At 36.0% G+C, this 25,172-nt stretch overlaps 1 protein-coding gene across 5 annotated transcripts in view; it reads left to right on the plus strand.

Moving 5' to 3' along the window:
* Nucleotides 1-25,172, plus strand: part of CNOT6 (CCR4-NOT transcription complex subunit 6) — a 67,158-nt gene that overhangs the window by 29,406 nt on the left and 12,580 nt on the right. For 2 of the 5 annotated variants that reach the window (XM_082453524.1, XM_082453526.1), the window contains exons 3-7: nt 6,931-7,117; nt 9,085-9,170; nt 23,729-23,833; nt 23,916-23,984; nt 24,982-25,139. In XM_082453524.1, coding sequence (XP_082309650.1) covers nt 6,931-7,117; nt 9,085-9,170; nt 23,729-23,833; nt 23,916-23,984; nt 24,982-25,139 — 605 coding nt within the window. The remainder of the gene's footprint in view (nt 1-6,930; nt 7,118-9,084; nt 9,171-23,728; nt 23,834-23,915; nt 23,985-24,981; nt 25,140-25,172) is intronic. The other 3 variants (XM_082453525.1, XM_082453527.1, XM_082453528.1) reach the window with 3 other exon arrangements.

A 25,172-nucleotide genomic window follows, 5' to 3' on the forward strand; every position in this document is an offset into this window, starting at 1 on the left:
GCTGTGTTGGGTCTTCGTTTCTGTGCGAGGGCTTTCTCCAGTTGCGGCGAGCGGGGGCCTCTCTTCATCGCGGTGCGCGGGCCTCTCACTGTCGTGGCCTCTCCCGTTGCGGAGCACAAGCTCCAGACGCGCAAGGTCAGTAGTTGTGGCTGACGGGCTTAGTTGCTCCGCGGCATTTGGGATCTTCCCAGACCAGGGCTCGAACCCGTGTCCTCTGCATTGGCAGGCAGATTCTTAACAACTGCGCCACCAGGGAAGCCCAGTGCAAAAGCTTTTAAGTTTAATTAGGTTGCATTTGTTTATTTTTGCTTTTATTTCCTTTACTTTAGGAGACAGATCCCAAAAAAATATTGCTGCGATTTATGTCAAAGATTGTTCTGCCTATGTTTTCCTCTAGGAGTTTTTTAGTGTCTGGTCTTACATTTAGGTCTTAAATCCATTTTGAGTTTATTTTTGTACATGGTGTTAGAGAACGTTCTAATTTCACTCATTTACATATAGCTGTCCAGTTTTCCCAACCCCACTTTTTGAAGAGATCATCTTTTCTCTGTTGTATAGTCTTACCTCCTTTGTCATAGATTAATTGACCATAAGTGTGTAGGTTTATTTCTGGGCTTTCTGTCCTGTTCCACTGATCTATGTGTCTGTTTTTGTGCCAGTACCATACTGTTTTGAGTACTGTAGCTTGTAGTATAGTCTGAAGTCAGGGGGTATAATTCCTCCCACTCTGTTTTTCTTTCTCAAGATTGTTTTGGCTGTTCGGGGTCTTTTCTGTTTTGATACAAATTTAAAATTTGTTGTTCTAGTTCTGTGAAAAATGCCATTGGTAATTTGATAGGGATTGCATTGAATCTGTAGATTGCCTTGGATAGTATGGTCATTTTAACATTATTGATTCTTCCAATTCAAGAACATGATATATCTTTCCATCTGTTTTTGTCGTCTTCATTTTCTTTCATCAGGGTCTAATAGTTGTTTGGAGTACAGGTCCTTTGCCTCTTTAGGTAGGTTTATTCCTAGGTATTTTATTCTTTTTGATGTGATGCAAAATGACTTTGTTTCTTTCATTTCTTTCTGGTAGTTTGTTGTTAGTGTATAGAAATGCAACCGATTTCTGTATATTAATTTTGTATCCTGCAACTTTACCGAATTCATTGATGAGCTCTAGTAGTTTTCTGGTGGCATCCTTAGGATTTTCTATGTATAGTATCATATCATCTGCAAGCAGTGACAGTTTTACTTCTTCCTTTCTAATTTGGTTCCTTTTATTTCTTGTCTGATTGCTGTGGCTAAGACTTCCAAACTATGTTGAATAAAAGTGGCAAGAGTGGGCATCCTTGTCTTGTTCCTGATCTTAGAGGGAATGCTTTCAGCTTTTCACCATTGAGTATGATGCTAGCTGTGGGTTTGTCATATATGACCTTTATTGTGTTGAGGTAAGTTCCCTCTATATCCACAATCTCTGGAGAGTTTTTTTATCATAAATGTATGTTGGTTTTTTTCAGAAGTGTTTTCTGTATCTATTGAGATGATCTTATGGTTTTTATTCTTCAATTTGTTAATGTGGTGTATCCCATTGATGGGTTTGTGGATACTGAAAAATCCTTGCATCCCTGGGATAAATCCCACTTGATCATGGTGTATGATCCTTTTAATGTGTTGTTGGATTCAATTTGCTATTATTCTGTTGAGGATTTTTGCATCTGTGTTCATCAGTGATATTGGCCTGTAATTTTCTTTTTTTTGTTATATCTTTGTCTGATTTTGGTATCAGGGTGATGCTGGCCTCATAGAATGAGATTAAAAATGTTCCTTCCTCTATAATTTTTTGGAATAGTTTTAGAAGGTTAGATGTTAACTCTTCTCTAAAATTTTAGTAGAATTCACCAGTGAAGCCATCTGGTCCTGGACTTTGTTTGTTGGGAGTTTTAAAATTATTGATTCAAAATCAATACTGGTAATTGGTCTGTTCATGTTTTCTATTTCTTCCTGGTTCATTCTTGGGAGATTATACCTTTCTAAGAATTTGTCCATTTCTTATAGATTGTCCATTTTATTGGTATATAGTTGTTCATAGTAGTCTCTTATGATCCATTGTATTTCTGTGGTACTGTGGTATCGGTTGTAACTTCTCCTTTTTTCATTTCTGATTTTATTGATTTGGGCCTTCTCCCCTTTTTTCTTGATGAGTCTGGCTAAAGGTTTATCAATTTTGTTTATCTTTTCAAAGAACCAACTTTTAGTTTTATTGATCTTTATTATTTTTTTAGTCTCCATTTCATTTATTTCTGCTCTGATCTTCATGATTTCTTTCCTTCTACTAACTTTGGGTTTTGTTTGTTCTTTCTCTAGTTGCTTTAGGTGTAAGGTTAGGTTGTTTATTTGAGATTTTTGTTTCCTGAGGTTAGCTTGTATCACTATAAATTTCCCTCTTAGAACTGCTTTTGCTGTGTCCCATAGGTTTTGGATCATTGTGTTTTCAGTTTCATTTTCATTTTCACTTGTCTCTAGGTTTTTTTGATTTCCTCTTTGATTTCTTCAGTGGTGCATTGACTGTTTAATAGCATATTGTTTGTGTTTTTTGCATTTTTTTTCCTTGTAGTTGATTTCTGGTCTCGTAGCATTGTGGTCAGAAAAGATGCTTGATATGATTTCAATTTTCTTAAATTTACCGAGGCTTGTTTTGTGGCCTAGCCTGTGATCTGTCCTGGAGAATGTTCCATGTGTACTTGAAAAGAATGTTTATTCTGCTGCTTTTGGATGGAATTCTCTATATATTTATCAATTACGTCTATTTTGTCTAATGTGTCATTTAAGGTCTCTGTTTCCTTATTGATTTTCTCTCTGATGACTTGTCCATTGATGTAAGTGGGGTGTTAAGTCCCCTACTATTATTGTGTTATTGTTGATTTCTCCTTTTATGTATGTTAATATTTGCCTTATATATTTAGGTGCTTCTATGTTGGGTGCGTATATATTTACAGTTGTTATATCTTCTTCCTGGATTGATCCTTTGGTCCTTATGTAGTGTCCTTCTTGGTCTTTTGTAACAATGTTTATTTTAAAGTCTGTTTTGTCTGATATAAGTATTGCTACTCTGGCTTTCTTGTGGTTTCCATTTGGGTAGAATTCCTTTTTTCCATTCACTCACTTTGTGTGTGTCTTTAGTTCTGAAGTGAGTGTTTTGTAGGTAGCATATATAGGGTATTGTTTTTGCATCCATTCAGCTACTCTGTGTCTTTTGGTTGGAGCATTTAGTCTATTTACGTTTAAGGTAATTATTGATATGTATATTCTTTTTGACATTTTGTTAATTGTTTTAGATTTGGATTTTTAGGTCTTTTTTCCCTTTTCTTCTTTTGTTCTCTTGTGATTTGATGACTGTCTTTAGTGTTATGTTTGGATTCCTTTTTCTTTTTTGTGTGTATATCTATTATAGATACTTGGTTTGTGGTTACCATGAGGTTTGTATAGCAGTGTATATGCATTCTAAAAACCCTGCATTTTCACTCTCCTCCCCTTACAATTACTGTTTTTGATATCACATTTTACATCTTAGTTTTTTGCATATCTGTTAACTGCTTATTGTGGACATAGTGATTTTACTACTTTTTGTTTTTTAGCCTCCCTACTAGGATTGTGTGTGTGTGTGATTTCCTACTTTTACTGTATGCTTGCCTTTACTGGTGAGCTTTTTCATTTTCATAACTTTCTTTCTAGTTGTGGTCTTTTATTTTTCACCTAGAGAAGCTCCCTTAACATTTGTTGTAAAGCTGGTTTGTTGTAAAGCTTAGCTTTTGCTTGTCTGTAAAGCTTTTGATTTCTCCAAATTTGAATGAGAGCCTTGCTGGATAGAATATTCTTGGTTGCAGGTTTTTCTCTTTCATTACTTTAAATATATTGTGCCACTTCCCTCTGGCCTGTAGAGTTTCTGCTGAAAAATCAGCTGGTATGAGAGATTTTTAAAAATCAGGAATGGATGCTGATTTTGTCAAACGCTCTTCCTGCATTTATTTAGATGATTTTCTTTTCTGAGAAAACATTTTTTAAATTATATTTTTCGAATGTTCAACAAACCTAGCATTTTTCTGGCACAAATCTTACTTGGTCATTATCCTTTTAATATATTGTTGGATCTGTTTTGTCAGATTACATTTATGTTCATGAGGATGTCATTTTGTAGTTTTCTTGTACTAGTTTTGTCTGGTTTTGGTGTCAGGATGATGATGACCTTATAGAATGAGTTGGAGAGTGTCCTCTTCAGTTTTCTGGATGAATTTGTGTAGAATTGACATTAATTCTTCCTTAAATGTTTGGTAGTATTTGCCAATGAACTCTTCTGGTTCTAGAATATTCTTTGTGGGAAGGTTTTTTTATCAGATACATTCATAATGTTGTGCATCCATCACTACCATCCATCTCCATAGCTCTTTTCATCTTGCAATTTGCCATCACTCTTGAAAGTTTTTTTCTGGGTTGCTAGGTCGATAGGACTTTTTTCCTTCAGTGCATTAATGTGGAAATTTTTCTACCTCTGTGTGTGTGTGTCTGTCTGCCTCTCTTTTGGTAACAGTATAATTCACACAATTCACCCACTTAAGGTGCAAATTCAGTAGTTTTTATATATTTACAGAGTTGTGCACCCATTACCATAGTCAATTTGAGAACATTTTCACTGTCCTCAAAAGCAACCCTCAACACATTAGCAGTCATTCCCCATTTCCTCTTAACCATGGTATTCAACTTTAGAAGTTCAATTTGAGCGTGCTATCTTGTATCACTAGTTACTATGTTTAGCCTTCTAGCTTCTGACCATATAGAATATAATTAAAGTAACTTTTAATGTCTGTCTACTAATTTTATCATCATTATCTTTTCTGGACTGGTCTTAATTGACTGACTTTTCATTATGGATATTTTCCTGTTGCTTTACATACCTAGTAATTTTTAATTGGGTGCCAGATATTGTGAATTTTACTTTATTGAGTGATGTGTGAACCTGGGTGATGTGTGAACCTAGGGGTTGTTACCTTTACTCCTTTTGGGTGTTTTTTCCCTTTGGGTCAGGCAATTTCTCACATGCATATGGTGATCAGTACTCAGTTGACAGCTTGAGGGGAACCTCAAATCTCCAGACCTTTCTGTTCATCTCTCTCCTCTCTCGTACTCTGCCTTTGTAAATTCTAGTCATCCTGGCTTCCCTGGACATTTGCTCTGTGTCCTGAACTTGTGGGAGATCAGTGTTCTTTCCCTGGAATCCCCTCCCTGTGCTGCTGTTGGCCTGTCTTGTTTGTTTTCCATCCTTCAGGGATCACTCTCCTGTGCTGATTGGTGTCTGATCTCTGATATTTGTTGATTCATGTATATTGTCTGGTTTTATAATTGTTCAGGTGGGATAGTAAATTTGGTCCCTGGTATTCCATTTTGATTAGAAGTCTCTAGACTGCTTTTTCAGCCAATAGAAAATCAGTTTTCAAAGACTTAAATTTTCATTACATCCATTTGTTTCATTCTCTCTCAGACTATAACCTGCACTATTAAAGGTATTATGGGGAAAATTCTTAGGTGAATTTAGAAACAATTGTCATCTTATCAAGAACTGCCAAAGTACAGATTTAATATTGCATTGAAAGAAATTATTCTGTTTCTAGTCACTACTTTTGACTCTTGAATCCTGTGTCTGTTACTGTTTGATTATGTATGGTTATGACTTAATATCTGAAATACTTCTGTGCAGGTATTTTTCCTTTTAATTATACAGTACAGATTTGTCTAATTACATGATTATTGATGAAATTATTACTTTGGTACTCTTGGTTTTAAAAGTTTGCTAAGCTGAGAATATCTCATGTACCTTCTGTTTTTAGGCAAAATTCTTGTTTTCTGGAGTATAGATATGAATAGCCTCTGAGATACTAGATTTGATTTTTTTTTTTTGTATAAGTCCAAATCATGTTGAAATATTGGACTTATCATTACTATAAATTATTCATGCTTTTTCTTGTCATAGCTGAGGCTAATTTAAAGGGTAAAGTCTTAACTATTGTATTCTTAAAAATAACAATGGAATCTAAATATTGATATATTGCCTTAAATGGGTTTTTTTTTTTTTTAGTCTGCCAAGTGGAGAGTTTATAACTTAATCATAGCAGTGAATTGTTCTAGAATCGGTAAGGTTTCTACTATTGACCCCTTTCTCACAATTTTTTGTGTGATAAATTATTACTCAATATGGGACTTCCCTGGTGGCGGCAGTGGTTAAGAATCCACCTGCAAATGCAGGGGATACGGGTTGAGCCCTGGTCCAGGAAGATCCCACATGCTGCGGAGCAGCTAAGTCTGTGCGCCACAACTACTGAGCCTGCGCTCTAGAGCCCGCAAGCCGCAACTACTGAAGCCCCCTCTCCACTACTGAAGCCTGCGCGCCTAGAGCCCGTGCTCCGCAACAAAGAGAGGCCACCACAATGAGAAGCCCGCACAGCACAATGAAGAGTAGCCCCGACTCGCCACAACTAGAGAGAGCCCGTGTGCAGCAACGAAGACCCAACACAGCCAAAAATAAATAAATTTATTAAAAAAAAATTATTACTCAATAAAATATTTAAAATGTTACTTAATCCAGGGACCAAATTGTAGAGAACACTATATAATTCTTTTTTTTTTAAACATCTTTATTGGAGTATAATTGCTTTACAATGGTGTGTTAGTTTCTGCTGTATAACAAAGTGAATCAGCTATACATATACATATATCCCCATATCTCCTCCCTCTTGCGTCTCCCTCCCATCTTCCCTATCCCACCCCTCTAGGTGGATGCAAAGCACCAAGCTGATCTCCCTGTGCTATGCAGCTTCTTCCCACTAGCTATCTATTTTACGTTTGGTATAGAACACTATATAATTCTTACCCCATATTTTTCTTCTTTTACAGGAAAAGTAAGAAGCTTAAGCTCATCTTTGTGGTCACTAACTCACTTGACAGCTTTGTATCTAAGTGACAATTCCCTGTCCCGCATTCCTTCAGACATTGCCAAGCTTCACAATCTGGTGTATCTGGACCTGTCCTCTAATAAAATCCGGAGTTTACCGGCAGAACTCGGAAACATGGTATCACTCAGGTATACAGATTCAACTTAGTACATAGCTATATACCCCCTAAAAGAATATATTATTATATTGTTAGGAAACACCACTTTGTTGGGAAATGACATTGTCAATTTAATGATATTTGAACACAGTTAAACATGACTATGTTCTTCAGGTAAAGTTTTCTGGGAAAATTGAATGTCAGCTAATAGATCCATTGCCTAAAATTTATTTTATTGCTGTTTTGTGTAATATACTTTATTTTTGAAACAAATATTTTGGACAAAGCGGGGCAAACAAATAGAAGGCACTTGTGTTATCCCATTTATGCACTCACCTGTGACAGACAGTTCAGATGCTTTTCCCCCACTAAATTCTGGGGCCCTATACCATCCTTAATATGGGATCCAGGAAGCCATTGCCAATTAATGATCCCATTTTGGCCATCCCAGGGCTTGTATGCATGATAGTAACAAAGCCAGGACTTGAAAGAAGCTAGAATCAGTGATTGAATATGGGGGCCTATAGTGTGGACTATAGGAGGTGGATAGGATGTGGAGTCACACAGAGTTCAGGTTAGAAACCTGACTCAGTCATTTACAAGTTGTGTGATTTTGGGCAAGCCTTCCAACCTTGTGGAGTGTTTCTTCATCCGTGAAGTTGCTATGATAATGACCCAACTAAGGCTGAGATTAGAGATATTTGAGATAATGGCTAAGAAACTACTAGCAACACTGCTTGGTACATATTGTGTTAGTAAATGGTAATTGCTGTAACCTCTGTTTTGTAAGATAGATGAGATCTACCCAGGTTGAATATAAAGCCAATTTCCAGCTATTATGTTAATCCCAATAGAAAATCTTGCCCCATTTCATATTACCCCCCCCTTTTTTTTTTTTAATTCCACTGGCTTTTCTGCTGCCTTCTATCATTTGCTGCATAATAAAAAGGAATAAGGACCTTGTGAGAGTTTCTTTACCTCTATTGCTTCCATTCCAGCCCTTTGACATTTTTTAGGCTTAATTATTGAGTATATACCATGACTATTTTTAATCCCCTGAACCAAATTTACTTAAAGGACCTCCTCTCCTGTGTGATATATTTGGAAATAAACAGGAACCAAGTATTCAGAGTGAGTTTTTCTTACTCAGTTTATGGCCTCACCAACCTCTGGTTTACTCAGTGGTAACCAAGCTTCATTTAAATTCCAAGAACCAAGGGCTATAGAAGTATCAGTAGTTCTCATTCACATGTAAAAATTGACAAATAAAACTTATCATAGGACATTGCCAGTATCTTAATATTGGGTCTTTCTTTTTTTCCTACTGAAGATACCTTTCATAGTTATATTTTCTATACAAAACAAATCATTAAAATAATCAGTAGTTATTAATATAGCTGCCATTATTTCTAAAGTGAAACTTTAGTATTATTAATCATAAACGTATTGTGCAACTGCCATAAACTATTTTGATTTGGTACTGTATGATCATTTAAATTTTCTTTTAACAGTTCACATGTTAGGCTGTTTTATCATTTCCACTTTCTTAAACATGTGTAGTAGACCTCCATGTATGCTAGACCAGTTCTGCTCTCAGGGTGGTATCTGGACTGTGCCGTTTTCAAACTGTGTCACCAGCCTGCAGTGAGATACACAGCAAGTGTCTTTTGAATCCAATACCCTTAAAAACATTGAGGCTTATATTTTGTTGGTCTTTTTTTTTTCTCATCACATTTTTATAGTAATTGATTTTTTTCCTGTGTTTTACAAATGTATTGGTCTGTGGCAGTTTGGGGTTTTTTGTTGTGTCTTTTTTTTTTGTTTGTTTTTTTAACCACATATGATTTAAGAAGCACTATACTAGACATTGGCATATAATACTAAATTTTGTATTCTTAGGAACTTATATCTTATATTCCTAGAAATTATATTGTTGATTTTAGCTGTTAGTTAAAGGTTAATATATCTTCTGACTTCCTGGAATTTTTACATCAACAGGGAACTCCATTTAAATAACAACCTGTTACGAGTTCTACCTTTTGAGCTGGGAAAACTGTTTCAGTTGCAGACTTTAGGCCTGAAAGGTATGACTTCCCATATTTGTGCTTCTTGTGGTTTGTATGTATGTCTTTGAGTCTAAAGAAGCCATAAAAGGGAATCCTTTTGCCAGGGATTTGCAGGTTCACTCTTCCCCAGAGTTCATCATTTTGTTAGATACAGTCCAATGGTTTTCTTTCTTTTTCACCTATAGATCGTCTGCTAGTCTTCTTATTATTTTTTGCTCCTAGCCCAGCCTTGCTTTTCTAGCCTTTCTTTTAGTCATCTCTGTGTTTTGGTGATACATTCCTGACGTCAGACTTTATTTCATCATGCTGTAAAACAGCTTTTTTGTTTTATGTTCAAATCTCAAAAAATGGAGATTCTCACAAAATGCAGAAAGCAAGTAGAAAATTTTGATCTATTTGGATCCTCTAATAAAGACCAGTATTTAAGCATTTCTTTAAAAATCAAAAATAAAATTGATTTATAAGGACTTTACTAATATGTTAGAACTCGGGGACATAATTAACCTAGTAAGAACTATTGGGAAATATTTTTTTAAACCAGCAAAGTTAAAAGTCCCATTTTAATAATATGTCAAAACCTATAAATTTTTTTATCACATTGTGGTTCTTCACCAGTCTTGTAGATGTATCCAGCTTACTCTATAATTGATTCCTTAAAAAAGATCACAGGGGGACTTCCCTGGCAGTCCAGTGGTTATGACTCTGCCCTTCGCTGCAGGGGGCATGGGTTTGATCCCTGGTGGGAGAACTAAGATCCCACATGCTATGTGGTGTGGCCCAAAAAAAAAATCACGTGATGAAGTCTTCAAGAAGTGTACTTTTATTTCTTAAAAATACAGTTATAAAGTGAGGTTTTATTTCTGTAAATCCATTTCATATTATAAAAGTAATGGTATTGTTCACAAAAACAAATGGAAAAATGCAAATAATACATTTACAAATATATGTAAAACCATGTTCAACAAACATCAGCTTTATAAATCATTCTTTGGAAAGTTTTTGTCTGTATGGGCTATACTGGCTGAGGCCTCTTAAAATGGAAGTCAGGGAAATGTGAGCTGCAAATAAATGCCTTTTCTGTTGTATCTCCCTATGATAAGTCTAATTTATTCTTATTTTCCTATTTTTAAATTTGAAAAACAAAAATATAAAATGTAGCAAAGTGTAATTCATATACAGACTACCAGAATTAACAATTAATATTTTGTCACTTTTATGTCCATTTTTTAATGCAAAAGAAATAGAACATTACAGAACATTAAGGCCCTCTTTGTTCCTCTTCTAGTCTCTTTCTTGTCCCAGAGGCAGCTACTGTTGTATGTCCTTCTGGTTCAAGGTTTTGTAATCTTACAGTATATATTTTATAAACCTTAATCTGTATTCATTTCTCTAAGGATTTACAAACTTTATTTGAAGTTAGGGTCATTGTTCACAAATTTTCACACTGATTTAAGTAAACGCTGGGGCCAGGTAGGGAAGTCTTTATGGCACATTTGTTTTTGATTAGTCCTTGGTCTTCCACTTCAGAAAGATCCTTTACTGTTTGACATTTATGCCTTTATGTTTCTTTCTTGGAAGTATAGTTTCACCGAGATAATTTGTTTATCTCAGCTATTCTGTTGGACATTGTTACACGTCTGTCTACAATAGCAGTCTTTTCACTTGATTTCACCTTTTTAAGACAAATCCTATGTTATTTTCCTGAGCTTTGCAACTTACACTTTAATGCTGTGCTAGCTACTTCTTAAAACAGTTACATTTTCCTTGCTGTCTGAAAACTTCTTTCATGATTTCTTATGGCACCTGTTAATTATTTGGAAGAGAAAATGTATCACTTAGTTCAGAAATCACGTCTATTTGCTATATTATCCATTCGTACAGAGCCAAAGTATTTCTGCCTCGTGAATCAGTTCATATCATTTTCTTTAAAGTTGATTGCATAGGGCTAGCATGCGTCCCTTTTATTTTCATTTTTTTACATTTTTCCATGTTCTTCAAAATTGTTCTACTGTGAAAGATAGGACTAGAACCTTAGATAGTGTATTCATTTTTTTTTATTTTGAGATAAGAGATTTACATGAACCTGTAAGAAATAATGCAGGGAACAATCCATGTGCCTTTTACGAATTTCCCCCCAGTGATAACATCTTTCAAAACTATAGTACATAGACTTCCCTGGTGGCACAGTGGTTAAGAATCCGCCTGCCAATGCAGGACACACAGGTTTAAGCCCTGGTCCGGGAAGATCCCACATGCTGAGGAGCTACTAAACCCGTGTGCCACAACTACTGAGCCTGCGCTCTAGAGCCCGTGAGCCACAACTACCGAGCCCACGCACCTAGAGCCTGTGCTCCGCAACAAGAGAAGCCACCGCAATGAGAAGCCCGCACACCACAACAAAGAGTAGCCCCCGCTCACTGCAACTAGAGAAAGCCCGCGCGCAGTCACGAAGACCCACCGCAGCCAGAAAACACAAAACGAAACAAAACAAAAACTGTAGTACAGCATCACAACCAGGATATTGACATTGATACAGTCAAGGTACAGAACAGTTCCATCACCAAAGGATCCCTCATGTTGCCCTTTGATAGCCACACTTGCTTTCCTCTTGCCCCAGTTCACTCCTTAACTTCTGACAACCACTGATATGTTATCCATTTCTATAATTTTGTTATTTCAAAAATAGTATATACATAGAATCACGCTGTGTGTAACATTTTGAGATTGGGTTCCCCTCCCCCCACCCAAGGTTAATTCTTTGGAGATTCACCCAGGTTGTTGGGTGTTTGCTCCTTTATATTGATGAGTAGTATTCCTTGGTATGGATGTATCACAGGTTGTTTAACCATTGACCTATTTAAGGACATCTGGGTGGTTTCCAGTATTTTGCTGTTACAGATGAAGCTGCTGTTAACATTCTGTGAGCAGGTTATTGTGTGAATGTAAGTCTTCATTTCTCTAAGATAAATGCCCAGGAGTGCAGTTGCTGGGTCATAGGTTAGTTTCATGGTCAGTTTTTTTAAGAAACTGCCAGGTTGTTTTCCAGAGTGGCTGTACTATTTTACATTTTCACCAGTAATAAATGAGTGATCCAGTTTCTTTGCATCCTTATCGGTGTTTGGTATTGTCACTGTTTTTTTTTTTTTTAACATCTTTATTGGAGTAAAATTGCATTACAATGGTGTGTTGGTTTCTGCTGTATAACAAAGTGAATCAGCTATACATATACATATATCACATATCTCCTCCCTCTTGCGCCTCCCTCCCATCCTCCCTATCCCACCCCACTAGGTGGACACAAAGCACCGGGCTGATCTCCCTGTGCTATGCGGCTGCTTCCCACTAGCTTTCTGTTTTACATTTGGTAGTGTATATATGTCCATGCCACTCTCTCCCTTTGTCCCAGCTTACCCTTCCCCCTCCCGGTGTACTCAAGTCCATTTTCTACATCTGTGTCTTTATTCCTGTCCTGCCCCTAGGTTCTTCAGAACCATTTTTTGTTTTTTTTAGATTCCATATATATGTGTTAGCATACGGTATTTATTTTTCTCTTTCTGACTTACTTCACTCTGTGTGACGGTCTCTAGGTCCATCCACCTCCCTACAAATAATTCAATTTTGTTTCTCTTTATGGCTGAGTAATATTCCATTGTATGTATGTGCCACATTTTTATCCATTCATCTGTTGATGGACACTTAGTTTGCTTCCATGTCCTGGCTATTGTAAATAGAGCTGCAATGAACATTGTGGTACATGACTCTTTGAATTATGGTTTTCTCAGGGTATATGCCTGGTAGTGGGATTGCTGGGTCGTATGGTAGTTCTATTTTTAGTTTTTTAAGGAACCTCCATACTGTGCTCCATAGTGGCTGTATCAATTTACATTCCCACCAACAGTGCAAGAGGGTTCCCTTTTCTCCACACCCTCTCCCGCATTTATTGTTTGTAGACTTTTTGATGATGGCCATTCTGACCAGTGTGAGATGATACCTCACTAGTTTTGATTTGCATTTCTCTAATGATTAGTGATGCTGAGCATCCTTTCATGTGTTTGTTGGCTATCTGTATATCTTCTTTGGAGAAATGTCTATTTAGGTCTTCTGCCCATTTTTGGATTGGGTTGTTTGTTTTTTTGATATTGAGCTGCATGAGCTGCTTGTATGTTTTGGAGATTAATCCTTTGTCAGTTGCTTCATTTGCAAATATTTTCTCCCATTCTGAGGGTTGTCTTTTCGTCTTGTTTATTGTTTCCTTTGCTGTGCAAAAGCTTTTAAGTTTCATTAGGTCCCATTTGTTTGTTTTTATTTCCATTTCTCTAGGAGGTGGGCCAAAAAGGATATTGCTGTGATTTATATCATAGAGTGTTCTGCCTATGTTTTCCTCTAAGAGTTTTATACTGTCTGGCCTTACATTTAGGTCTTTAATCCATTTTGAGTTTATTTTTGTGTATGGTGTTAGGGAGTGTTCTAATTTCATTCTTGTACAAGTAGCTGTCCATTTTTCCAGCACCACTTATTGAAGAGGCTGCCTTTTCTCCATTGTATATTCTTGCCTCCTTTATCAAAGATAAGGTGACCATACGTGTGTGTGTTTCTATCCTGTTCCATTGATTGATATTTCTATTTTTGTGCCAGTACCATACTGTCTTGATTACTGTAGCTTTGTAGTATAGTCTGAAGTCAGGGAGCCTGATTCCTCCAGCTCCGTTTTTCCTTCTCCAGATTGCTTTGGCTATTCGTGGTCTTTTGTGTTTCTATACAAATTGTGAAATTTTTTGTTCTAGTTCTGTGAAAAATCCCATTGGTAATATGATAGGGATTGCATTGAATCTGTAGATTGCTTTGGATAGTATAGTCATTTTCACAATGTTGATTCTTCCAATCCAAGAACTTGGTATATCTCTCCATATATTGGTGTCATCTTTAATTTCTTTCATCAGTGTCTTACAGTTTTCTGCATACAGGTCTTTTGTCTCCTTAGGTAGGTTTATTCCTAGGTATTTTATTCTTTTTGTTGCAATGGTAAATGGGAGTGTTTTCTTAATTTCTCTTTCAGATTTTTCATCATTAGTGTATAGGAATGCAAGAGATTTCTGTGCATTAATTTTGTATCCTGCTACTTTATCAGATTCATTGCTTACCTCTAGTAGTTGTCTGGTAGCATCTTTAGGATTCTGTATGTATAGTATGTCATCTGCAAACAGTGACAGTTTTACTTCTTCTTTTCCGATTTGGATTCCTTTTATTTCTTTTTCTTCTCTGATTGTTGTGGCTAAAATTTCCAAAACTATGTTGAATAATAGTGGTGAGAGTGGGCAACCTTGTCTTGTTCCTGATCTTAGTGGAAATGGTTTCAGTTTGTCACCATTGAGAACGATGTTGGCTGTGGGTTTGTCATATATGGCCTTTCTTATGTTGAAGTAAGTTCCCTCTATGCCTACTTTCTGCAGGGTTTTTATCATAAATGGGTATTGAATTTTGTCGAAAGTTTTTTCTGCATCTATTGAGATGATCATGTGGTTTTTCTCCTTCAATTTGTTAATATGGTTTATCACATTGATTGATTTGTGTATACTGAAGAATCCTTGCATTCCTGGGATAAACCCCACCTGATCATAGTGTATGATCCTTTTAATGTGCTGTTGGATTCTGTTTGCTAGTATTTTGTTGAGGATTTTTGCATCTATGTTCATCCGTGATATTGGCCTGTAGTTTTCTTTTTTTTGTGACATCTTTGTCTGGTTTTGGTATCAGGGTGATAGTGGCCTCGTAGAATGAGTTTGGGATTGTTCCTCCCTCCACTATATTTTGGAAGAGTTTGAGAAGTATAGGTGTTAGCTCTTCTCTAAATGTTTGATAGAATTTGCCTCTGAAGCCAACTGGTCCTGGGCTTTTATTTTTTGGAAGATTTTTAATCACAGTTTCAATTTCAGTGCTTGTGATTGGTCTGTTTATATTTTCAGTTTCCTGGTTCAGTGTCAGAAGGTTGTGCTTTTCTAAGAATTTGTCCATTTCTTCCAGGTTGTCCATTTTATTGGCATAGAGTTGCTTTTAGTAATCTCTCATGATCGTTTGTATTTCTGCAGTGTCAGTGGTTACTTCTCCGTTTTCATTTCTAATTCTATTAATTTGAGTCTTCTCCCTTTTTTTCTTGATGAGTCCGGCTAATGGTTTATCAGTTTTGTTTATCTTCTCAAAGAACCAGCTTTTAGTTTTATTGGTCTTTGCTATCGTTTCCTCCATTTCTTTTTCATTTCTTTCTGATCTCATCTTTATGATTTCTTTTCCTTCTGCTAACTTTGGGGTTTTTTTGTTCTTCTTCTCTCTAATGCTTTAGGTGTAGGGTTAGTTTGTTTATTTGAGATGTTTGTTGTTTCTTGAGGTAGGATTGTATTGCTGTAAACTTCCCTCTTAGAACTGCTTTTGCTGCATCCCATAGGTTTTGGGTCGTCGTGTTTTCATTGTCATTTGTTTCTAGGTATTTTTTGATTTCCTCTTTGATTTCTTCAGTGATCTCTTGGTTATTTAGTAGTGTATTGTTTAGCCTCATGTGTTTGTGGTTTTTACAGATTTTTTTCCTGTAATTGATATCTAGTCTCATAACATTGTAGTTGGAAAAGATACTTGATACTATTTCAATTTTCTTAAATTTACCAAGGCTTGATTTTGTCACTATTTTTATTCTGGCCTTTCTGATAGCTGTATAGTGATATCTCATTGTAGTTGTAATTTGCATTTCCCCAACAGTTAAAGGTACTGAACATCTTTGCATGTGCTTTTTTGTCCTCTGTATAGCATTGTATGTGAAATATTTCTTATTCCTTTGCCCATGCACTAATTGGATTGTTTACTTTTTTGCTGTTGAAGTTTGGGAGTCCTTTATATATTTTCGATACTATGGTTTTGTCAAATATGCGATTTGCAAATATTTTCTCCCAGTATATAGCTTGTCTTTTCATCCACTTAATAGGGTGGGAGGGTGGGTGGGTGATTTTCCCCAACACAAACAAGCAATTCTAGGACACTAGCTGGGTGTCCTACAATTCAACTCAGTTCTGACACTACTTACCCAGAGATAGCATCAGTTTCCATAGGTAAAGGGCTCAGTCCTACAAGACTGCCCCTTTACCCTTTCCTTCCAACTTCAGATGCCAGTCACAACCCAGGTTGTCATCTGTGCTTGTGCGTCTGACCAACCAGCTACAGATTGGAGGTTCCCATGACCCCCTCCTTGGGAACTTGCTAGAGTGACTCACAGAACTCAGGTAACCCATTTACTCACTAGATTACCTGTTTATTGTGAAAGGATATAACTCAGGAATAGCCAAATTGGAGAAATGCATAGGCCAAGTTATGGGGAAAGGGCACAGAGCTTCCATGCCCTCTTCCAGGCACACCACTCTCCCTGAATCTCCACATGTTCACCAACCCAGAGGTCTCTGAGCCCCATCCTTTCAGGTTTTTATGGAGGCTTCATTACATAGGCATAATTGATTAGATCATTGGCCATTGATGGTGATTGGTTTAACCTCCAGCCTCTCTCCCTTTAGCAGGGTGGGACTGAAAGTTCCAACTCTCTAATCACATAGTGGGTTCTCTTGGCAACCAGCCCCGTCTTCCAGGTAAGGCCAAAAGTCACCTCATTAACATAATGAGGCATCTTTATCACTCTGATCACTTAGGAAATATCAGAGGTTTTAGGATATGTGTGCCAGGAACAGTGGATGAAAACCAAATATATATTTCTTAATATAAATCACAATACCACACAGGGTCTTTTATGTAGGAAAAGTTTTTAATTTTGACGAAATCCAGTTTTTCAGTTTTTCCTTTTATGGCTCTTGCTTTTGATGTCAAGTCTAAGAACTCTTTGAAATAGCTCTAGATCCCAAAGATTTTCTCCAGTTTTTTGTACTAAAAGATTTATGATTTTGTTTTACATTTAAGTCTGTAATCCATTTTGAGTGAAAAGACGTGAGGATTAATTCAAGGTTTGTTTTTTGCTCGTGCATGTCCAGTTGCTCCAGCAAGATTTGTTGAAAAGTCTGTCCTCCATTGAATTGCTTTTGCACTGGGCAATTGGACATATCTGTGTGGATTCTCTGTTCTTTTCATTGATCTGTGTGTCTGTGTTTCTGCCAATATCACGTAGTTTTTGGAACTTGAAATAGGGTAATAATTCTTGAAATAGATAGACTGATTCCTCCTCTGTAGTCTACTTCTTCAGAATGGTTTTAGCTATTCTAATTCTTTGGCCTTTCCGTATACATTTTAGAATAATCTTATCTATAGTTACAAAAAATATTACTGGGGTTTTGATAACCTGTATGTCAAATTGGGAAGAACTGACGTCTTTAGTATGTAGAGTCTTCGAGTCAATGAACGTGTTATGTCTCTCCATCTATTTAGATTTTGATTTTTTTCATCACTGTTGTGTAGTTTTTGGTATAAAAGTCCTGTAAATGTTTTGTTAGATTTATACTTGATAATGTATTTTAAATTTTGCTGTCCATGTTTTCATTCCCAGTATATAGAAATATAATGGATTTTTGTATTTTTATTTTGTATCCTTCTACTTTGTTGAACCCAATTCTAGTTCTAGGAGTTGGTTTTTCTATTTTTTGTAGATTTTTTGGTAATTAAAAAAATTTTTTTCTATGTAGAAAATTGGTCACCTGCAAATAGGGAGAAGTTTATATCTTTCCAATATGTATGTTTTTCTTTCCTTTTTCTTGCCTATGGCACTGATCAGAACTTGCAGCACTGTGTTGAATAAGAGTTGTGAGAGCAGACATCCCCCCTTTTCCCTGATCTTAGAAAGTATTCTGTCTTCATTATTGAGTATAATGTTAGCATGGGTATTTTGTAGATGCCCTATCAATTTGAGGATTTTTCCTTCTATCCTTCTTTTTCTGAGAGTTTTAAATCATGAATGGGTATTTAATTTTGTCAAATGTTTGTTCTCTATCAGTTGATATGATGTGATATATAATTTTTCTTCTTTAGCCTGGTAATTAATTTTTGAATATTGAACCAGGCTTGCATTCCTGGAATAAAATCCGCTTGATCATGGTGTATAATTTGTTTATTGCTGATAAGTGTATGCTAATATTTTAATGATTTTTGACTGTATTCATGAGAGATATTTGTCTGTAGTTTTGTTTTTTGTTTGTTTTATACTCACTTTGCCTGGTTTTGGTATCAAGGTGATATTAGCTTTATGAAATGAATTTGAAAGTGTTCCCTCATCTTCTGTTTTCCAGAAGAGATTCTGTAGAATTAGAGTTAATCCTTTTTTAAATGTTTAGTAGAATTTTTCAGTGCAGCAGTCTGGGTTGGAGATTTCTTTTCTGGTAGTTTTAAAATTATGAATTCATTTCCTTTACTAGGTGTAGTGCTATTAAATTATCTACTGGGTGAGTTGTGATGGTTGTGTTTTTCAGGGAAGTGGCCCATATCATCTGTGTTGTTAAATTTATGTATGTAGAGTTGTTTATAGTATTCCCTTATCCTTCTGATTTCTGTAGGGTCTGTAGTGATACCCTTATCCTCCTTTCGTTGTTGATATTGGTAATTTTTGTCTCTCTTTTTCTTTATCAGTCTTGGTTAAAGGTTCGTCAGTTTTATTGATCTTTTCAAAGAAACAGCTTTAAAATATTTTTCCTCCATTTTTGTTTTCAGTTTCACTGATTTCTGCTCTTTAGTATTTCTACGCTGCTTTTTCTTTGGGTTTGTTTTACTCTTTTTCTCTTGGTTCTTAGGGTAGAAGCTTAGATTATTGAATTGGGACTTTGTTCTTCTGATGTATGCATTTAGTGCTGTAACTCTCCCTCTTGGCCCTGCTTTAGCTGTGTCCAGCAACAAATTTTATTTTCACTAGCTCAGTGCATTTTGAAATTTCCCTTCAGACTTCCTCTTTGACCCATGGATCATTCAGAATTTTCCAAGTGTTTGCAGATTTTCCTATTGTCTTTCAGTTATTGATTTTTAGTGTCATTCCATTGTGGTTGAAGAATACATTCTACATAATTTCAGTTCTTTTAAATTTGTGGACGTTTGGTTTTATGGCCCAGGATATGATCTGTCCTAGTATTTGTCCCTTGGCATTGGACAAGAGTTTTGTATTCTTCTATTATTGTGTAGATGATGTATAAATAGCAATTAGAACCAATATATTTGTCTAGTATCTATTAGATTGATGGTATTGTGGACTTTTGTCTGGTTCTATCAATTTTTGAGAGAAGGGTGTTGACATCTTCAACTGTAATTGTAGATTTCTCTATTGTCCTTTCAGTTCCATCAGTTTTTGGATGGAACTGTTTTTGCTTAAAATATTTTGCAGTTTTGTTGTTTGATACACATTTTGAATTGCTAATTCTTCTTGGAGGATTGGCCCTTTATCGTTACATAAGGCCACTCGCAGAGTAGTGATTTTCTCTGAAATCTACTTGATCTGATATTAATATAGTCACTCCTGCTTTCCTCTGACTAATGTTTGCATTATTTTTTTCCATCCTTTTCCTTTCAACCTGCTTATATTGTTATATTTGAAGTGAGTTTCTTGTTGATAGCATATAGTTGGGTCATGTTTTTAAATCCACTCTGCCAATTTTCTGTCTTTTAATTGGTTTATTTAGACCATTTACATTTACTATAATTATTGATTTATTGGGGCTTACATCTGCCACTTTATTTTTTGTTTTCTGTTTGTTCTCCTTTTGTTTTTCTGTTTTTTTTTTCTTGCTTTCCTATGGGTTACTTGAGCATCTTTTTACATTTCCATTTTAATTTGTCTGTGATGTGTTTGAATTATCTTTTTCAGTGGTTGCTCTAGGTATTTCAGTGTATAAACTTAATTTATCATAGCCTTCTGGTGTTACTACTTTACCAGTTTGAGTGACGTATAAAAACCATAACTTTTTATGATCTTTTATTTGCCTGCTCCCCCAATTAACTGCCAATCATGATTTAGAAAACTTAAGAGAAGGAAAGCCTATTATATTTGCTCCCCCCCCTTTATTAAACCATAATCTTTTTTCTTCCTTCCTGATATTCCAGGGTTCCTTCTATTATCATTTCCTTTCCATTTAGAGAACTTTCATTAATGGTTCTCTTAGGGGAGGTTCTGCTGGCAACAGAGTCTCTTAGTTCTCTGTCATCTGAAAATGTCTTTGTTTCTCCTTCATTCCCAAAGGATATTTTCACTGGATATAGGATTCTGGGTTGACAGTTCTTTTCTTTCAGCACTTGAAAAATACCATGCCACTTTCTTCTGGTTTGTGATGAGAAATTTGTGGTTATTCATATTGTTTTTCCCCTGCAGATAAGGTTGTTTTTCTCTGGCTGCCTTCAAGATTTTTTTCTTTGTCTTTAGTTTTCAGAAGTTTAATTATGATGTTGCTTGGTATAGATTCCTTTGGGTTTGTCCTGTTTGAATTTCCTGAATCTATAGGTTTAGGTTTCTTGCCAAATTGGGGGAGCTTTCATCATTTCTTTAGTACTTCTTCAGCCCTGTGCTCTTCTGCTTCCGTTGCTCTGAGGACATGAATGTTAAATTTTTTGTTGTAGTTCCACTGGTCCCTGAGGCTCTCTGTTCATTTATTTTTTTCAATCTGTTTCTGTTGTTCAGATTGCGTAATTCTAGTGTTATATCTTCCAGTTCACTGATTCTTTCCTCTGACCCTCCATTCTGCTGTTGAACCCATCCAACTGAGTTTTTTACTTCATTTATCCTATTTTACAGTTTTAATATTTCCATTTGGTTTTTTACATTTCATTTGTTTACCAAAACTTTCTTTTTGTTTACTGAGTCTTCTTGTTTTTTTGTCGTTTTATTTCAGGCATGTTTGTAGTTTTTCATTGAAGCATTTTTATCATGCCTTCTCTGTTTTGCTCAGATCATTCTAATGTTTCCATCATCTCAGTGTTGGAATCTATTATCTTTTTCATTCAGTTTGAAATTTTCCTGGTTCTTGGTATGATTAGTGATTTTCATTTGAAGCTGGACATATTCACATTATGTTATAAGACTCTGGATCTTATTTAAACCTTTTTGCTGGCTTTCTCTAACACTGCTGTGGCAGGGAAAATGGAGAACACCATCTCCTTGCTGCCAGGGGAGGTAGGAGTTAAGATTCCACTTAGCCTTTGTTGACACCTGAGGGTCAGCTGGGTGCAGGTGGCAGTTTTGGCTCCTTACGTGGTCCTCCATAGTCACTGCATTGGGGTGACCTCATTACCGGTGGGAGATGGTAAAAGTCTTGACTCTCCTCAGCCTCCTCTGATGTCATCCCCAGAAAGGAGATGGAAGAGCACCTCATTACTGCGGGTCGGGGTGGAAGTCCAGGCTTCCCTTCTTGGTCTCTGCTGACACCACAGGGCAGAGGAGGAGGTGCTTGTTACTGCCTGGAGGGGATAAAAGTCCCAGCTACCTTCTTGGCCTTCTCTGACCCTACCCTGCTAGGGGTGTTGGGGTACCTCCTTACTTCCTCATAAGGGTGGAAGTCTAAGCTCCCTGCTTGGTCTTTGCTGGCATGAGTAGAGAGGATGCCATGTATGTTTCTTTGGTGTTTAGCTGTAGTAGAGCTGTTACTATCTAAAAGTTTTGTTTTGTTAGGCTGCCCTTTCCTGGCCCTTTGGCTTTTGTTGGAATTTTTTTTTCTGTACCCATTGGTGTGTCTGTGTTGCTGGCTTCTTAGCTCTGTGTCTGGGATATATGAGACAAAGAGTAAACCCAAGAAATTCACCACTGTGTTGTTCCTCAGATTCTGAGGTCTCTGAACATTCTGCCTTCTTACCACATTTCAGAGTCTTACATTTCTTTACACATAATTAATGGGATTTTAGTTGTATTCAGCAGGAGAAATAGGGAAAAGTATGTTTACTTCATCTTTCCAGAAACGACTTCTCTCATTCACTTTTGTTCCTTAGTTCTGAGACTCAATATCATGTTTTAATTCCAGAATTGTATTGTACTTGTTAAGTTTACCCTATGTGTATTATTTTTCTAGGCAATGAAAAGTAGATTAATTTTAAATTTAAAGGAATTCCAAAGAACAAGCAGATGTTGGGGGAAATATACCATTTGGCTTCATGCATTTATTAGAGAGTCAAAAATAGATGTTTGGGTTTGGGGATCGTTTTTAATTTTATAGAAAGATCTTAGAAAGGAGGATCACATAGTTATAAGTACTCAGCAGTTACCTTTAAATACTTTTGCACTAGAAAGTAGTAAAAATACAGCAGTAATGTAGGTCTAGTTAGAATGGGATGCTTACCTGGTACTGAGAAGTTTTTTGGTTGACTTCATTTTCTCGAGATATCCTTAACAGGGTCCTGGTAACTTTCAGGTTATAGCTACCTGTCTCAAAGGATTGTGACTAAATGAAAATTTCAGGACTCTGGTAGCTGTAAAGAACTGTACACATATGGGGAATGATGCTATTGTTACTTGTCTTCCTACAAATATATACTTTGCACTTATAGGAGCATGTTTTTACCTTTACAGTTCTTAAAATCCTAACTTAGGATTCTTCCCATCCGTGTAATCCAGCTTTTAATGAAGGATACTCCACTACCTCACAGGTCAGGGCATTTCATCTTAAATAATTCTAATGTTTAACAAACACTTCTATTCTGAGCTTGGTCCTCATTCTGCCTTTTGAGTCTACTCTTTCACAAGAGAAAAGGAAAAAAACGCTTTTTTCTCTGTGTGGTGATCATTCTTATATTCCATACCTTTTTTTTTTTTTTTAATTTGGAATGGCTAAGATCTCTCATCATTTTACCTATCTTCCATCTATAGAATTTATTAGTCTTTCTTAAAATGGAGCATGGATAGGAACTTTGCTTTTGAAACAGTGTACTGTGCTGTTACTTGTACATAAGAAGTCCTTCTGAGAGAATTTGAGACTATTAACAATACATGTAAATCATTGCATTTGCTTTCATTTTTGGCACTTCTGAAACAGTGATTGAATTTACTGTTGGATCACTGCCCTGGGGTTTTCCCCTTCATTAGTGGCTTAATCTTAAACCAAGTCTGTCCCATCCTGTTACTTTATTCATTAGAATTTTAAAAAATCTAAGTGCTAGACTGCATTTGTCATTAGGCTGTTTTCTTATTAACTTTGTAGCGTTCTTAAATTTTGACTCTGTGATTCATTATATTGGCTCTCACCTTTCCTTTGCCTAGTCCTTCTTCCACCTCTTCCCCAATCCAGTTTTACTCTCTTTTGATCATTATGAAAGTGTTGATGAGGCAGGGTCAGATGCAGAGCACTATTAGATATCTTCTATATTGACATCAGTCCATTAATAATCATTTTTTGGATACTTCTATAGAATGTGGTATGAATCATTTTTATTCTTCACATCAAAAGCTGAAAAAAAGTAATATTCTAGTTTGGTATGTTGAGTTAATATATAGTTTTTTATATACAGTTATATATATGGTTAATATATATAGTTAATATACATTGTTATAGATGATCTGATAATTTTGGTGTATTTTTCAGTTTTGAAATATTTTAGTATTTGTCTTGGTTTCATTTTACCTATTTAAAAAATATTTCCAGGAAATCCACTTACCCAGGATATATTGAACCTCTATCTGGAACCAGATGGAACAAGAAGGCTACTGAACTATTTGCTTGATAATTTGGCAGGTACTGCAAAAAGAAGTAAGTGGTCATTTGATTAAACCATTTTTTTTAGAAAGACATGTAAGAATATTGTTTAATTTTGTGTTTTATATTCAACTAGTTTCAACAGAACAACCACCTCCAAGATCTTGGATTATGTTACAAGAACCAGACAGAACACGGCCAACTGGTTGGTAGCCTAATTTTTTAAATCTTATTTTTACTTTTTCTTTGTAAACCTAATAGTATTGTTGGTATGCTTTAGATTTTGGGCAGTGTTACAGTAGAATGCTTAAGGTTGATTTGGTTTGGGAGATAATAACGAAGACTTGTTTACCTGGCCTCTATACTATGCTATGGAAAGTTTGGTATAAAGCAGTACTTCTCAACCAGAGGCAGTTTTATCCCCCTGAAGACATTTGGCAATGCCTGGAGATATTTTTTGATTGTTAACAACTGGTAGAAGTGCTCTTGGCATCTTGTGGCTAGAGATCAGAGGTGCTGCTGTTGAGGAACTCTGCTCTAAAGTATTGATCAAATTCAGTTATAATAAATACACCAAAATCTTTCTATACTGTAAGTTTCCAAACTGTACTGTGTTCCAGATATATTTGATAATACAAAAGTTTAAGATAGCCAAAGCACCTACTTGAAAGAGAAATCGAACTAATGACCTCTAATCTCCTTTTAAAATTCTATGAAAATAGTTTGAGCACTTCTGTGATGTGTGCAACAGGATTTGGTCTATAATACCCCTTTTCTTTCATGTGAATTAATAGTAGTTGCTCTGTAGAAGAAAAGTAGAGATGCCTGTTAAGAAAACTACCTGTCAGATTTCCACATTCTACATTAACAATTGTTGAAGTGGTGGAGGGAACATAGAAATGAGGAGCCCTGGTCTTAGAGGCTGAAGGACTTAAGATCGTATTCTGTTAGTTTTTGAACCTTCTGTGTGTACCTCTGTAGCAGGAAACACATTATTTATTTATATTATAATTTGTTCACATACCTGTCCTTCATTTATTTTCTAACATTACTTATGCCATGTCTGGCATATAGTAGCTTTTCAGTGAATATATATTGAATGAATAAAGTCAAACTTAGCATTTAAGTGAAAACTATTGAAATTAATTATGTTTTTTTTTTTCTGCCACGTGTGTGAATAAGTAAAGTTATCTTTCCTACAGCCTTGTTTTCTGTCATGTGCTATAATGTTCTTTGTGATAAATATGCGACCCGGCAGTTATATGGCTACTGTCCATCATGGGCACTAAATTGGGACTACAGGAAAAAGGCCATTATTCAAGAAATCTTGAGTTGCAATGCTGATGTCATAAGTCTTCAGGTGAGTCATCAGAAGAGCACTTGTTTAAATTGC

Source organism: Balaenoptera physalus (assembly GCF_965194825.1).
Source record: "Balaenoptera physalus genome assembly, chromosome: 3".
NCBI classification, from domain to species: domain Eukaryota; kingdom Metazoa; phylum Chordata; class Mammalia; order Artiodactyla; family Balaenopteridae; genus Balaenoptera; species Balaenoptera physalus.